The 14,988-nt window shown below is 38.8% G+C and overlaps 1 protein-coding gene across 1 annotated transcript in view; it reads left to right on the top strand.

Annotated features, from left to right (window-relative positions):
* Positions 1–8,254, top strand: part of YLPM1 (YLP motif containing 1) — a 121,761-nt gene extending 113,507 nt beyond the window's left edge. Inside the window, exons 20-21 of the mRNA XM_006865526.1 lie at positions 7,088–7,267; positions 7,541–8,254. Coding sequence (XP_006865588.1) covers positions 7,088–7,234 — 147 coding nt within the window. The 3' untranslated portion in view covers positions 7,235–7,267; positions 7,541–8,254. The remainder of the gene's footprint in view (positions 1–7,087; positions 7,268–7,540) is intronic.
* The last annotated feature ends 6,734 nt before the right edge of the window (positions 8,255–14,988 follow it).

Here is a 14,988-nt window from a genome sequence, read left to right as displayed (position 1 = left end):
TGAATAAGAAAGACCGTAGAACAATTGGTGCATTTGAGTTATGGTGTTTGAGGAGATTATTAAAAGTACCATGGTTACCAAAAGAACAAATAGATCTGTATTGGAAGAAGTGTAGCCAGAGCGCTCCTTGGAAGCTAGTATGACAAGACTTTGTCTCTCATACTTTGGATAGATTGTCAAGAGGGACCAGTCCCTTGAGAAGAATATCATGTTTGGTAAAGTGGAGTGTTGGGGAAAAAGAGGAAGAACCCAGTGAGATGGATTGACACAGTGGTAGCATTAGTGGACTCAAACGTAGGAGTGATTGTGAGGTTGGCCCAGGACCAGGCACCTAATAGCAACAGCAACAATTGGTGCACTGTTCTTTGTTAATGGCTGCTGGGTATGCCATTGCTTGGTTATACATGAGTTACTTAATGACTTCCTTGTTGATGAATGTTATTGCGAATACAAATACTGTGGTTAAAGTCTTGGTATCTTTTTGTATCTGTGGGTGAATTTTTAGAACTGGATCGACAGGATCATTAAATACAAGGGGACATCAAAAAATTTGTGAAAAATTGCAAAATCCTTTAATTCTGTTTTTCTACAAAAATTTTGAAGCCTTCTTGTATGTGATTTATCACTTTTTATAAAATTGTTTTCCAAAAAGATTATATCTGTTTATATATCCACATGTGAGTCTATGTGTGTTTTTCTCCATTCACACCAAGATTGCTGGTTTTCACTTTTGCCAATCTAAGAGGTAAAAGAAAAAAGATAATCTCATTGTACATTTCTTTAATTTAGAATGAAGTGACTATCGTTTCTTTATCTTTTCATAGTGTATTCATTTGATGCTGCTGTAACAGATGCCAAAGGTGGATGAATGACTTTTGCAAACAAATATATTTTGCAAAGTTTAGGAGGCTAGAAGTCTGAAATCAGGGCTCAGCTTGTATCTTCAGTTGGTTGTGTGCCCATCGCGTCTATTCCGTGTCATGGTTTCCAAGGCTATAAATCTTTATGGGAGCAGAAAGCCTCATCTTTCTCCTGTAGAGCAACTGGTAGATTCAAACTGCTGACCTTGTGGCTAGCAGTCCCAGCTCATAATTCCAAAGGTTAGAATTTACAACATATATTTTTTGGGAGGGTGTGGTTCAGTCCATAACACACATCCTTTTTTAATACACGTTTTTCTATGCCTTTTTTCAGTGCTTGAGAATTAAACAGATATTTTAGTGTTAGAGAATAAATATGCCAGTAAAACATCAACACATTTGGTGCTGACATTTTACATTTCATTATATTATGTGAAATATTTTACGTTTCATTGTATTATAAAGAATTCCAGGTTTCAGAATTGATCAAATACTGCAGTCATTTAGTCTATCCTCGTTTTATGGCTTGAAAGGGTGGGGACAGGATTTCCAATCCATGGTGGTCCTTATTTGCCCAGCCCCATGCAGGGATTATTTGTATTGTTGTTATGATTGTTGCATTTGGGCCAGTTCTGACTCCTAGCAACCCTGTGCGCAATAGAAGGAATTAGTGCAGAGTCAGTCACCGTGCTCACAGTTATGTTTAAGCACATTGTTGCTGACACTGTTTCAATCCATGTTATTTGAAGATCTACCTCTTTTTCTGTGACCCTCCACTTTACCAAGTATGATGTCCTTCTCCAGGGACTGTCGTCCCTCCTTATAATGTTTCCAAAGTATGAGAGACAAAGTCTCACCATCCTGGCTTCTAAGGAGCATTCTGGCTGTACTACTTCCAACACAGATTTGTTTGTTCTTCTGGCAGTCCATGGTATTTTAATAGTCTTCACCATCACTGTAACTCAAATTCACTGATTCTTCTATGGTCTTCCTTATCCAACCTATCACATGCATTTTGAGGCGATTAAAATTAGTATGGCTTAAGTCAGGCTCACCTTAGTCCTCAAACTTGTATCTTTGCTGTTTACCACTTTAAAGAGGACTTTTTCAGCAGATTTGTCTAATGCAGTATGACACTTGATTTTTTGATTTCTGGTTCTATGAGTGTTGATTGTGAATCCAAGCAAAATGAAGTCTTTTGACAACTTCAGTCTTTTATCTGTTTATCATAATGTTATTTATTGGTCTAGTTGTGAGGATTTTTGTTTTCTTTACATTGAGATGTAACCCATACTGAAAGCTGTAGTCTTTGACCTTTATCAGAAAGTATTTTAAGTCCTCTTCACTTCAGCAAGCAAGGTTGTGTCATCTTCTTCTTGTTAATGATGCTATGTTATTCTTCCTCCAATCCTGATGCCATATTCTTCTTTGGGTAATCCAGCTTTTTTGAATATTTGCTCTGCATACAAATTGAATAAATTTGGTGAAAGGATATAGCCCTGGCACACATCTTTCCTGATTTTAAACCATCCAGTATCCCTTTGTTCTGTTCTAATGTCAGCCACTTACTTGGTCTATGTACAGGTTTCTTATGAGCACAATTAAGTGTTCTGAAATATCCATCTTCACAATGTTACCTATAGTTTGTCATGATCCATGCAGTCTAAAACCTTTTCATAGTCAACAAAGCACAAGTAAACATCTTTCTGGTATTCTGTGCTTTCAGCAAAGATCCATTTGACATTAGCAATGATAACCCTAGTTCCACATCCTCACCTAATCCAGTTTGAATTTCTGGCAGTTCCTTCCCTTTTGATGTATTGTTGCAATAGTGTGTGTGTGTTTTTTAAATTATTTTCAGCAAAATTTTACTTGCATGTGATATTAATGATGTTATTCAATGATATCCACTTTCCATTGGGTTACCTCTCTTTGAAATGGACACAAATACATATCTCGAATGAGCGCTTCCAGTGAGACATCAGTTTGTTAAAAGATTTCAATTTATATTTTATCAGTTCCTGGAGTTCATTTTTCATCAGTGCATTGAGTGCACCTTGGACTTCTTCCTTCAGTGCCATTGGTTCTTGAGCATATGCTACCTCTTGAAATGGTTGAACATCGACCATTTCTTTTTGTACAATGACTGTGTATTTCTTCCATCTTCTTTTGTTTTATTTTTCTTCCATTTTCTTTTGATGCAATATTCAATACTTTGCCCATACAATCCTTCAATATTGCAAATCGAGGCTTGATTTTTTTTTTTTTTTCCCCTATCATTCTTTTAGTTTGAGAAATACTGAGCATGTTCTTCCTTTTGGTTTTCTACTCCGGGTCATTTCACATTTCATTATAATACTTTGTCTTTTCGAGCTGCCCTTTGAAATTTTCTGTTCAGCTCTTTTACTTCCTCATTCCTTCTATTTGCTTTAGCTTCTCTATGCTGAAGAACAAGTTTCAGAGCCTCCTCTAACATATCCCACAGAGTGACTGGTAGATTCAAACTGATGATGTACGGCTAGGATTAGTTTTAGGTTGTTGTTAAGTGCTGTCGAGTCGGTTCCAACTCATAATGACCCTGTATAGGGTTTCCGAGGAGTAGCTGCTGAGTTTGAACCATTGACCTTGTGGTTCAAACCAACCTTACAGCCCAAGCCCAGCATATTAACCTGCAGCACCACACCAGGACTCCAGAGTAATCCCATGCAGTTTCACCTTGTCAGTTGTGTGGGGCAAAGATAGCTGAGCTACACATTTCTAGTTCTTGGTGGTGTCTTTACTCCTGCCTCACACCCTAGACTTCATTTCATTTTTAACTCTCAACCCAATTCCCCAAATCAAGATCAGAACATAAAGAGGTCACACAGGTAGCAAGAAATGCTGGGTACATTCCTCATTGATTTCTTGATTTCTGTAATTCGTGTCTCTTTAGAAATACCAGGGACATTCTTGGTATTTGCAATTCAAGTGAACTTTAATTTGCCTTTTTTTATGACTGTAAGTAATAAACATTTTCTTGGTATTCGTTTGCTGGACTGTATGTTTAGATTTACTTCTACAACACAAAAACATTTCTGTATAATTGATTACACTAGAATTCTACCTAAATCATTAAGCTCTAAAATACTTTTTTTTTTCCACTTGCATTTGTAAAAACAAAGCAAATTCACTGCTGTCAAGTCCAATTTTGATTCATAGTCACCCTATAGAGCTGCCTATAGGACAGAGAAGAACTGTCTCAGAAGGTTTTCAAGGGCCGCAGTTCAAGCCCGCCAGCCGCTCTGCAGCAGAAAAATGAGGTTTTCTGGTCCCACAAAGATTAAAACCTTGAAATCCCTATACAAGGTCACTTAGAGTAGGAACCAACTCGACAGCACTTAAAAAATCTTTATGGAAGCCAGGATGCCACATCTTTTTCCTATAGTTCGACTGATGGGTTTGAACAGCCAACCTTTCTATTAGCAACTGAGTGCTTAATCATTGTGCTACCATGGCTCCTTTTCACTAGTTTCGTTGGACTAAATGATAGCTCAAGGGAACTTAATATGCATTTCTTTTATAATTGTAGAAATAAACATTTCCTTAGTATGTGTTTGCTGGGGTACATGTTTTAGAGCTATTTTCAGTGGTAAAGGGCGAGAGCGTTAGTGAAGACTTTTCTGTAGTATAATTTCTTTCCTCCATTAAGAGAAGTGGTGCAAAGTAGAATGTTGTAGATTTCAGTACAAGCAGCTCTAGGGAGTAGAGGGCATGAGATGGGGCAGTGGTGGCTCAATGGTAGAAGGCTCCCCTTCTGTGCGGGAGAGCCAGCTTCAGTTGTGGGCCAGTGGACCTTGTGTACAACCAACACTGTGTACAGGGACAGCTTTGTGTTGCTAGGACGCTGGACAGCTATTTGCAGAGCTTTGAAACTAAGGAGAACTAGGAAGAAAGGCCTGGTAACCTACTTCCAAAAATCAACCAGTGAAACTCTATAGATTACAGAAGTCCCATCTGCAACCACTTCATTGTACTGGGTCACCATGAATCCGACTCAGCGGCAGCTAACAAGGTAGTTTAGGAGGGATACTGCTGACATTCCAGAAGCCATTTCTAGTTGAAAGTTGTTTATTTTGCTCCTTTTATTTTTAGTGCTTTGGTAATCATTCATTTACTCCCGTTCATTTTTCATGTCTCAGCACTGTGCAGAAGGCTTCTTAAGGAGGAACCTCTAGTAGAGAAGTCCAACATGCACATAAACTCATTTTAATGTAATATTCCTTGTATCTGAGGGCGCTTCAAAAAAATTCATGGAAAAATGGTGTTTTCCATGAACTTTTTGAAGCTCCCTCATATTAGAGTTGTAAGCAAAACAAATTTCCGAATATTTAAATTTCAGCTTTTAAACCCTGTGAAAAAGCCAAAACATATTGCTTTTTTCCCCCTTAATACATGCCTTTTCTTCTAAATCCATATTTAAGCTGAATTTTAAAGACTTAGAATTGAAACCAAGGATCTAATAGTTAGCTCTTCATTTATTCAGAGCAAGACAGATCACATATTTACCTGAGCTAAGGATGGTCATGGTTTTAAATTGACTGTGCGCTGGTTACCTTTTCTTTTTCATTGGCCCCAGTCTGTTTGTCCATCACTCATCCTCCATAACCATAATCAGCTTTCTCTACAGTGTGTACCCTTGGTTCCAATGGAACTGAGAGAGTAGATATGAATTAACTGGAAAGATTAACAGGTAGAAGACTCAGATCTTTGTATGTAAAAGCTGGCATCATTTATTAGGCTTTTTATTATGGCCAATGGAGGGAACTAAACCCAGAGGTTCTCTTCGTACTAAAATCTTTTAGAAGAGTCAAGTGTTAATAATTTTCCTGTTCTTATTGCCTGTCTTCCTGTTTGGTCAAGTGCTTGCCGCCTGGAGAAGCCGAGTCATCTAATTGCGGGTCATGCAAACGATCATAAGGCACCTCCGAGGGCAGTAACCCATCCCCAGGCCTCATGTGAAGAGTGTGTTGTCTCCGGCTCTGGTTCCCTGATCACAGCTGTATTTACAGTACAGTCTCTGCAGACACTGGTGTTATGCATTGCAGACAGCTGTTTCACAGTCTCTCCTTTCAAGTATTTTACAGAATATACGTTTTTAATATAATATTAATATGCAAGAATCTGTCTAAGAAACATTACCAGTAAGGACAATCCCAGATCTGTATATTTTTGGTGAGAGTCTTGCTGTAAACTTACCTATCATTTGGGTCAATCTCTTGGTCTCTATCTTATGAATGAAAGCAATAATGCCAGCTCCATTATGTCTCTCTCGAGATTAAATTCAGGAACGATTTATTACATGGAGGCAAACTAAACTCAGTCCAGGACCTGGGATGTTTCTTGTCTGTTAGGAAAGACAGATCTATCATTGAATAATTACAATACAGTATGGGAGTTCAAAACTAGACATGTCAAAACCCAGATGTAACTCCTGGGAAGGAATGATTCATTATTTGATTGGCAAAGGGATAGTAGTAGAGAAGCATGCCTAGACTCTTGCCAGATGAACAAGGTTTAGGGAAAAGACATTTTAAGAAGAGGAACTAGCATGTGTAAAATTACAGAGACATGAAATGCTCAGTGTGCTCAGAGAACTAGAAGCAATTTTGTGTCGCCTGTCCAAAATGCTGTAGGGGAAGAATTTAAAGCAGGTGAGAGTCATGATTGTGTGTATTTTAGAAAGATCACTTTTGCGGAATGGATTGGAAAGTGAGAATAGACACAGAGGTTGAGTAGACGTCAGTGCTTTACTCCTGATGGAAAACAAGGTCAGTGAACTCATGTGGCATGGTGGAGGAGATAGAGAGGAAGGACTGAGCTGAAAGTTGAACTGTTTCAGAGATAGAATGGCTAGGACTTGGTGACTGACCAGAGAGCTATATATGACTTCCTCCAATTTGCTGTTGTTGTCATTGTATGTCCTTGATTTGATTCCAGCTCATAGTGACCCTGTAGAAGGTTTCTGGGGAACAGCTGGTTGGTTTGAACTGCAGACCTTACAGTTAGCAGTCCATTGCTTATCCTACAGCACCACACCAGACTCTGTCATTCCGATTACCCAGGTTAATATTTATTTACATTCCTGGTTTCAAATTAGTTATCTTATTTCTTTGACTATTCGGAAGGAGAGCAGGTCCTTTGTATTTTTATTTTTCCTAAAGCCCAGACTAATTCTGTGTTCTTTTTAGGTGAGATGGGCAGACCTGGAAGAAAAGAAGGACGCAGATAGGAAAAGGGCCATAGGTTTTGTGGTCGGACAGACTGACTGGGAGAAGATCACAGATGAAAGTGGTCACCTGGCTGAAAAAGCCCTCAATCGAACCAAATATATATGAGGCTTAGATTTTGAATGGAGTTGTTCCTCTAAGGTAAGGGAGCACAGTCAGATAAATAGACTATTGTGTGGTGGCTCTGGAGGGTTTGAGATGAAGGAGACAGCATGCTTTACTAAAACTGCTTCTCTTCCCTGGATTCTTTTCTGGTTCTCAAAGTGTTGCTAATATTGACAGTAAGAGCCTGGCCCACTGACAGAAAGATAAGACGTGAGAATAGCTTGCATTCTGTAGATTTGGGAGGAGTGGAGTGATGTGAGCCTTCTGCCAGTTCTTCCCTGGCTTGACAGCCTTTTCTTTTCTTTCCAGGTGGTTCGCTTTGAGGTGATTGAAGCCAAGGCCTCACAGAGCGTCGTTGTGTGTCACCTTGCTTCCACGTTTCGATTTTTGTTTTGTATTCTCCTACTTTGGTTTTTTAAAGTTCTCCAATGTTCCCAAGAGGTATTAGAATCTTGCAGTACCCAAGCAAGACATTAATTTCACTTTTTAACTATTTTGGGGAGGGAGGGAGTCATAGCTTAACTGCTGAAGCCAGGTGGGGTCCTTTGGTGGATTCTGACAGAATTATTTCTTTCATTGTACAATGTCACTATCTCTATCACCATTGCTTTGTGGCTGTTTTTGTTTTTTACTGTATGTAATTGGTAGCTGATTGTACTAGGATTAAAAACAATAAACTTTCATGATAAAGCCAATGAGATATATGGGCTATACAGTATGGGCCCCTTTCTCTCGTTTTGTTTCTTAATTTTATTTTTACTGCTTTTCAAATGCAATGTGTCCTAATTATATACTAGCTGAACATTCTGAAATCTCTTTCCCACCGAATATTATATAGCTCAGTAATGCCATAGCACATTTTTATGAACACAAGATTCAGTAATGTTCAAACACTCATCTTTGTTTTATAGCTGGTTTCTTTCTCTAGCTTTGCATCTTGAAGACTGATAGAAACCAATTTCAAATAGTCATCAGTTCCCTGGAACATATCTCTTCTATGGTGTTTTCTTTTGGACTTTTTTTGTGGGGTGCAGGTGGGGAGGGGAGTTGGAGGTCCTTCTTTCTGCCCTCCAACTCTCCTTTACTTCCTAGTTTCACTTTTCCCCTTTGTTATGTTTTGGTTTTTACCTGCTCTTGCTTAGAAATACTGGTGAACAGAATGGCCTGAGCTCGAATTGTTGATTTTGTGATCAAGATTGCAGGAAAGGCCTTTGGAGATGCAGAGCCCTCTGGCATGTAGCCTGGATGTCTGCCAAGCTTTCAAGTTCTTGCCAGATTGCTCATTCTTGGAAAGCATATCCTTTTGCAGTTCCTCTCCTGTGAAAAATGTCAGGTGGAATTCAGAAACATAAAGCCCAAATATGATCTCTAAAACCAGAAAAGAAGCGCCTTTTTTCCTTCTACAAAAGAAATAGTGATGTCTTCCAGCACGAGAGAGGATGGAGAAGAGTTTTCTTCCTCAAACACCAGTACCATTTTATAATCTAACTTGGCAAGTTATAAGTTTATTCACAAAAAGCTTGAAATATGTATTTGAAATTTTCTCTTTTTGCCAGCGTCATTTTAATTTTATGACCTACATTAACTATCATGTGGATAGAGTTCTTATTTAGTAGCATTTGGATAGTAACCCTCTGAGTTCCACACCCTAAAATGATAGTAATGAAACTGAAGACAGTAATGAAAGTCCTGACAATCTTCCGTGCTTTTATCTTCCTGAAATTCTGAATGTTTAAATGCAAGATGCTCTAAGTTTATTAACCAGTTTTGAATGTATTTTTGCTATATTAAATAACTTCCAACGTTTGTAGTATTTAATAAGCTATTTTGTTTGCTTATTTGACATATAGTACATGTCTATGTAGTCGTCTTTCTCAACAATGTTAGGTTGAATGAAGGTTCATCACAAAAATTGTTTGTATAGTGACTCATTGGCTAGTTATAAAATCTACCTATGTCATCATCAAAAACAAAACTTCAGGAATGTGTTCTGTAGTTCAGAAGGAAATGGAGGTGTATGTGTTCTTCTAGAGGATGGTTTGTGTCCATTGTCCTTACCTTTTCCCCTTTTGATGAGCAGTATTCAGGGTAAAACCAAAAGCCAAACCTGTTGTCCTTGAGTTGATTCAGACTCTGAGTGATGCTGAATGTGTAAATTAGCATAACAAGTGGCATCATCACAGATCTGTCACTCTGAATTCCTCATGTTATTGCCTGGTAGCCATGGCTTTCAGCACTTTTCTATTTGGAGATCATTTATATCGGATTAAATTGTTGTAAAGTGCCTTCGACTTGGTTCCAACTCATAACAACCCTGTAGAGTGTTTTAAGGAGCGACTGGTGAGTTTGAACTGCCAACCTTGTAGTTAGCAGTCTAGTGTTTATCCTACAGTGCCACACCAGCACTCCAGGGTTAAGCTGGCATATTCAGAATATTTTAGGTACTGATGGCAGGGATAGGAAGCCATTCCTGATATTTAATTGATTCACTTACGTTTTTAAAAGTTTGAATTTAATTTAAATATCAATGACTAACCCAGAAGTATATTGATAAAGAGAAAATAATCATTTTCTGGTTGGATTTCTGTCCCTTGCTGAAGGAGGTACTATCTTTTGAGCAAACCAAAATAGATGCTATCTCATCTGCAGACTAAGAGTTAAATTGTTCATTGGATTGACTAAAAATGCCAACCTGAATGTTCTTACTTTGGAGGTCTCTCAAGTTTTGCACATATTTTGGTAGTACAAGAGAACTCAGCAAGTATGTGGAAAAACAGAATTCAAAGATTAAAATTTAAAATACCAGCTTTCTGTCTCAATATGTTGTTGTGCTGTGGAGTTGGTTATGACTTGTAGCGACCATATATAGGGTTTGCAAGGAGCAGCTGGTGAACTTGAACCACCAACCTTGTAGTTCAAACTGACTTTGCAGTCTAGCGCATTAACCCGCAACGCCACACCAAGATCTCAACATAAGCTCATCCAATTCAAGATACTTTTGTGAGTCATGATACCAGCGTAAATTTTAGTCCATCCTCAATAACAGGTCTAAGAATTTAACCATGTCACTGAAGTTTTTTTTATATTATTAACTAAAGAAAAATCAGTGCCCTTTAAAGATTTTTTAAAGATTAGGAGACAAAAAGAAGTCAGAAGCAGCCAAATCAGGATTGTAAGGTAAATGCTTAATGATTTCCCATTAAAACTCTCGCAAAATTGCTCTTGTTTGCTGAGTGGAGTGAGCAGGAAGGAGCATGGTTGTGGTGGAAAGGGGCTCTGGTAAAGCTGTCTTTGTGATTGAGAAGGGCTCTAGTGACTTTTCCTGGATGTTTTTCTGCTAAAGCTATGGCTAACTGTCTCAAAACAGTCCTAGTAAGCAGATGCTATTTGTCTGTGGCCCTCCAGATAGTCAACAAGCAAAATGCCTTGAATGTCCCCCAAAACTGTCGCCATTACTTTTGATCTTGACCAGGAGGAGTTCTGGTGCGGCGCTGTAGGATAAGCCCTGAATTGCAAACCTCAAGGTTGACGGTTCAAACTACCAGCCACTCCTAGCATACCTTCCCTGTACCAGGGTCCCGATGAGTCAACACCACCTCGGCGGCACTTCACAACAACCCCCTTTTGCTTTGACTGGACCACTTCCACCCCTTGGTAGCCATTGCTTTGATAGTGCTTTGTCTTAGGTCAAGGGTGGGGAATGTGTGGCCCATAGGTCATATAAGACCCTGGGAATTATTTGTTTTAGCCCTGCCATGGCAACCACAGTTATAGGCATCAACGTTGTTGTTAAGTGCTTTCGACCTATAGTGACCCCGTATACAATTTCCAAGGAGTGGCTGGTGAGTTTGAACCACCAACCTTGTGGTTCAAACCAACCGTGTGATCCAGTGCTTATCCTTCAACACTACACCAGGACTCCAGCCATCATATTAAATGTTTGACCACATTTTGTTGTTAAGTGCCATCGAGTTGGTTCCGACTCATAGCGACCCTGTATAGAATTTCCAAGGAGCAGCTGGTGATCTTGAACTGCCGACCTTGTGGTTCAAACCAACTTTGCAGTTCAGCGCATTAACCTACAGTTTTTAAGTTGATAATTTTGTGTGGCCCGCAAATGATGTTATAAACATCCAAATGACCCTTGGCAGAAAAAAAAGGGTCTCCACCCCTGTCTTTGGATCATACTGGTAAAGCCATATTTCATTTCCTATTACAGTTCTTCCAAGAAATACTTCAGATCTTGACCCCGTTTGTTGAAGATTTCCATGACAAGCTCTGCTTTTGTCTGCAGCTGATCTGGACATGATAGTTTTGACACTCATCAAGCAGAAAGTTTTCTCAACTTTAATTTTCAGTCAGAATTGTGTAAGCAGAACAAATTGAAATGTCTATAGTATTGATTATCGTTTCTGCTTTAATCATCAGTCCTCGTCGATTAGGGCATGAACAGGGTTAATTAATGTGGATTGATTGGCTTCATTTTCAACATTGTCTTAATGCATCTTTATTTCCTAATCCATGACCTTTTTGAAGACCCTCTTATAGTGTCTGGGGCCTCACTGACTGCTGGAACTGTAAAAACAGCATGTTCTTAACTACAACGAGAACATAGACTGCCAGTTCACCCCGATTGTTTGTTTTAATTCTGAGATGCATTTAACCAGGCTATAAAAAGAGAATGTATTCGTATACATTTAGTATTAAAAGTCTTCGACTCTTATTTAGTAGTGACAGATCCTAGGGCAAATTCAGTTTTCTTTTAGAAGCTGTACGACCCTGAGATGCAGATTTTTTAATCTATAAAATAAAAATAACATAAACCTCATTATTTGGTAGTTGTCTTCATTATTACTACTTTTTCACTTGATCTTACATCCTTTTTTTAAATTCCAAATTCCCAGTTCAGTTAAGGGTGTTTCCTTTTTCAGTTAAACACAAGGTCAAGCTCAGAAACCCTATACAGGGTCGCTAGGAGTTGAAACTGACTTGACGGCAATTAACAACAACAACTATTGCGCTGTGTCATATGAAATGTACAGTGTGGGGTTGGAAGAATAATTGTTCAGAAGCATTTTCAGGTAACCGCAATCTTCAGAAGCGGTGTAGAGACTTATGAAATAGCTGAGGTACAAAGTACCCAGGAAGAGGGGGCTAGTAATGGAAGTGAGGGCATGGAGCGTTAATTTGCCTTGGTTTGTATGTATTCAAAAAAAATTACTTTATGAATACTCACTATCATCAAGTCAGTTCTGGCTAATAGTAACTCTTTTTTTTTTCTTTCAGGATTTTGTGTATGTATCTTTTTGTCTTTTTTAATTTTTTTATTGTGAGTTGAGTGATCATTTACATGGGGGAGAACACCTGTTTTACACTCCCCATTGACTTCTTGCCTGCTTGGTTTCAGCCTAGAAATGAGCGCTTTAGTCTTACCGAATCTCATTTGTGGGCAAATTTTTTTGTTTTTTCCCAAGCTGCTCTCAGGTTTCTTGTCTTTACTTTTAGAAAGTTTGATTATGATTATGTATCTGATTTTCTTTTGGGTTCAATCCTGTTTGGTGTTCATTCAGCTTTTTGTATGCTTTTCATCTTTCATGATGTTTGGGGAAATTTTCTTCCCATAACCCTTGGACAGTTTTCTCTGTGCGTTGTATTGTCTCTTCCTGTTCTGGAATTCCGATCACCCATAACTTATTCCCCTTCATGGTGTCCCACGTAACTCTTACGCTTTCTTTGGGTTTTTTCATTCTTTTTTCAGATTGTTCTTCTAGCATACAAATATTGAAAGATTTATCTTTAGGCTCACTAATTTGGGCTTCCAGGCTTTGGACCCACTCTTGCCCTTTCAGTGTATTGTCCATTTCTGAAATTTTAAGAATTAATCTTCTGGATTTCAAATTGCAGGTTTCAGGATTTGTTTCAGATTTTGCATTTACCTTGTCTGTTCTTGTAGTACTTTCTTGAATTCTTGTTGTGTGTATGTGTTCTCCTTGATCTTTTTGTCAATCCTTTGAAGGTACCTAAATATCATTCTTTTGAATTCTTTTTCAGTTCCATAACAATTTCTTCCTCAGAAACATTTTCTGACTCTGCATCTTGGTCTTTTGTTTGAGCCATTCTTTCTTGCTTCTTTACTTGAGTTAAAGTTTTCTCTTGTCTCCAGGGCACTGTAGTGTTTTTGTATTTGTGTTTAATTGATGATTGTATGTTGATGTATTCTTAGGCTCTCACAAACTGTCTTATGTGAGTGTAGTTTCTGCCATTGATGAGGTGGTATATAGGAGCTGGTGTTGGCTCTTGCCCAACTGTTGTGGCTGGCTTATATGGACACAATTGCTGTCTCCTGTTGGATGGGAAAGAGGAGAACCCTCTCACCCAAACACACACACACACACACACACAAGAAAACAAAACAGAATAAACAAGTAACCCAACAATGAAAAGAGAAAATAATATGGGAAAAAAAAGAAATGAAAACAGGCAGCAACTAGAAAAAATAATAACTAGAAAGATAAAAGAGAGACAGGAAAATGGAAGTATAGAAGAGAAAAATGTAAGAGAAAAAAACCTTAGACAACCAGGGAAAGGAAAGATGGAAAAAAAGAGTAGAGAATAGTAAAGAATGATCAAAAGGAGAAAAAAGAAGAGGGAAAATGAGAACCATAAGGAAAAAAAAAAAACCAAAACAAGCAGATAGAATAAAATTTAAAGGAATGGAAGGAGAAGAAAGAATTAAAAACAATGAAACAACAAAAGGGGAAAAAAATAACAGCGCATGCAGCTGTTGAACCTGGATAAGAAAAAACTTGTGGGGGCTCCTGCCAGTCAAGGAGCTCATAAGGTGGGTCCCCGGGGGATGTAATAGCAAAGTTCCCAGCCACAGGTGCAGTTCCTATGTTGTTGTTGTTGTTGTTGTTGTTAAGTGCCATCGAGTCGGTTCCAACCCATAGCAACCCTGTACAGGTTTTCCTGTAGGGTGTAAATCTTTACGGGAGTAAAAAGCCTCATCTTTCTCCCGTGGAGTAGCTGGTAGTTTCGAACCACTGACCTTAAGGTTCGCAGCCCGATTCGTAACCACTACGCTACCAAAGCTCCTTTAGGCCTAGGTTATCTATGTTTAGAGTATTCAGTCCAGAAGTAGTTTGTTAAAGCCTTTGATGAAACTGGTTTCAGTGTCTTTAGGATCACAGGGTAACTAGGGGCTTGGTGACAGGTTATGAGGATTTCTGTTGCCAAAGCTGCTTGCAAATTTCCAGATGTTTATGCCACATCTGGCCTGCTGTTCACCAGTCTCCCTCACTCACCGTCCCTGCTCAGCTTTGCTGCTAGCAAGCACTCAATCTACTTCTCTAACCTTGCCTAGAAGCTCAGGGTTTTCATCTGTGTCTGTTTCATTTGGTCTCTCGTATCTTCATTGTTTGTAGAGGGTCCGTGTAGTGTGTGTGCCTAGTCTGCCATATCTTCATTGTTTGTAGAGGATCCACGTAGTGTGTGTGCCTAGTCCGCCGTATCTTCATTGTAGAGGATCCATGTAGTACGTGTGCCTAGTCTGCCATATCTTCATTGTTTGTAGAGGATTCATGTAGTGTGTGTGCCTAGTCCGCCATATCTTCATTGTAGAGGGTCCATGTAGTGTGTGTGCCCAGTCTGCCGTCTTGCTTAAAGTCACAAAGGTACATTCTAATTAATAAGGAATTTACTGAAAATTTTTAGAAATTGCTTTAATTACTTTTCTATATATGTGGTACAGAATGTAT

The sequence above is a fragment of the Chrysochloris asiatica genome, unplaced genomic scaffold (assembly GCF_000296735.1).
Source record: "Chrysochloris asiatica unplaced genomic scaffold, ChrAsi1.0 scaffold00079, whole genome shotgun sequence".
NCBI classification, from domain to species: domain Eukaryota; kingdom Metazoa; phylum Chordata; class Mammalia; order Afrosoricida; family Chrysochloridae; genus Chrysochloris; species Chrysochloris asiatica.
This window is presented reverse-complemented; position numbering and strand designations above follow the sequence as displayed.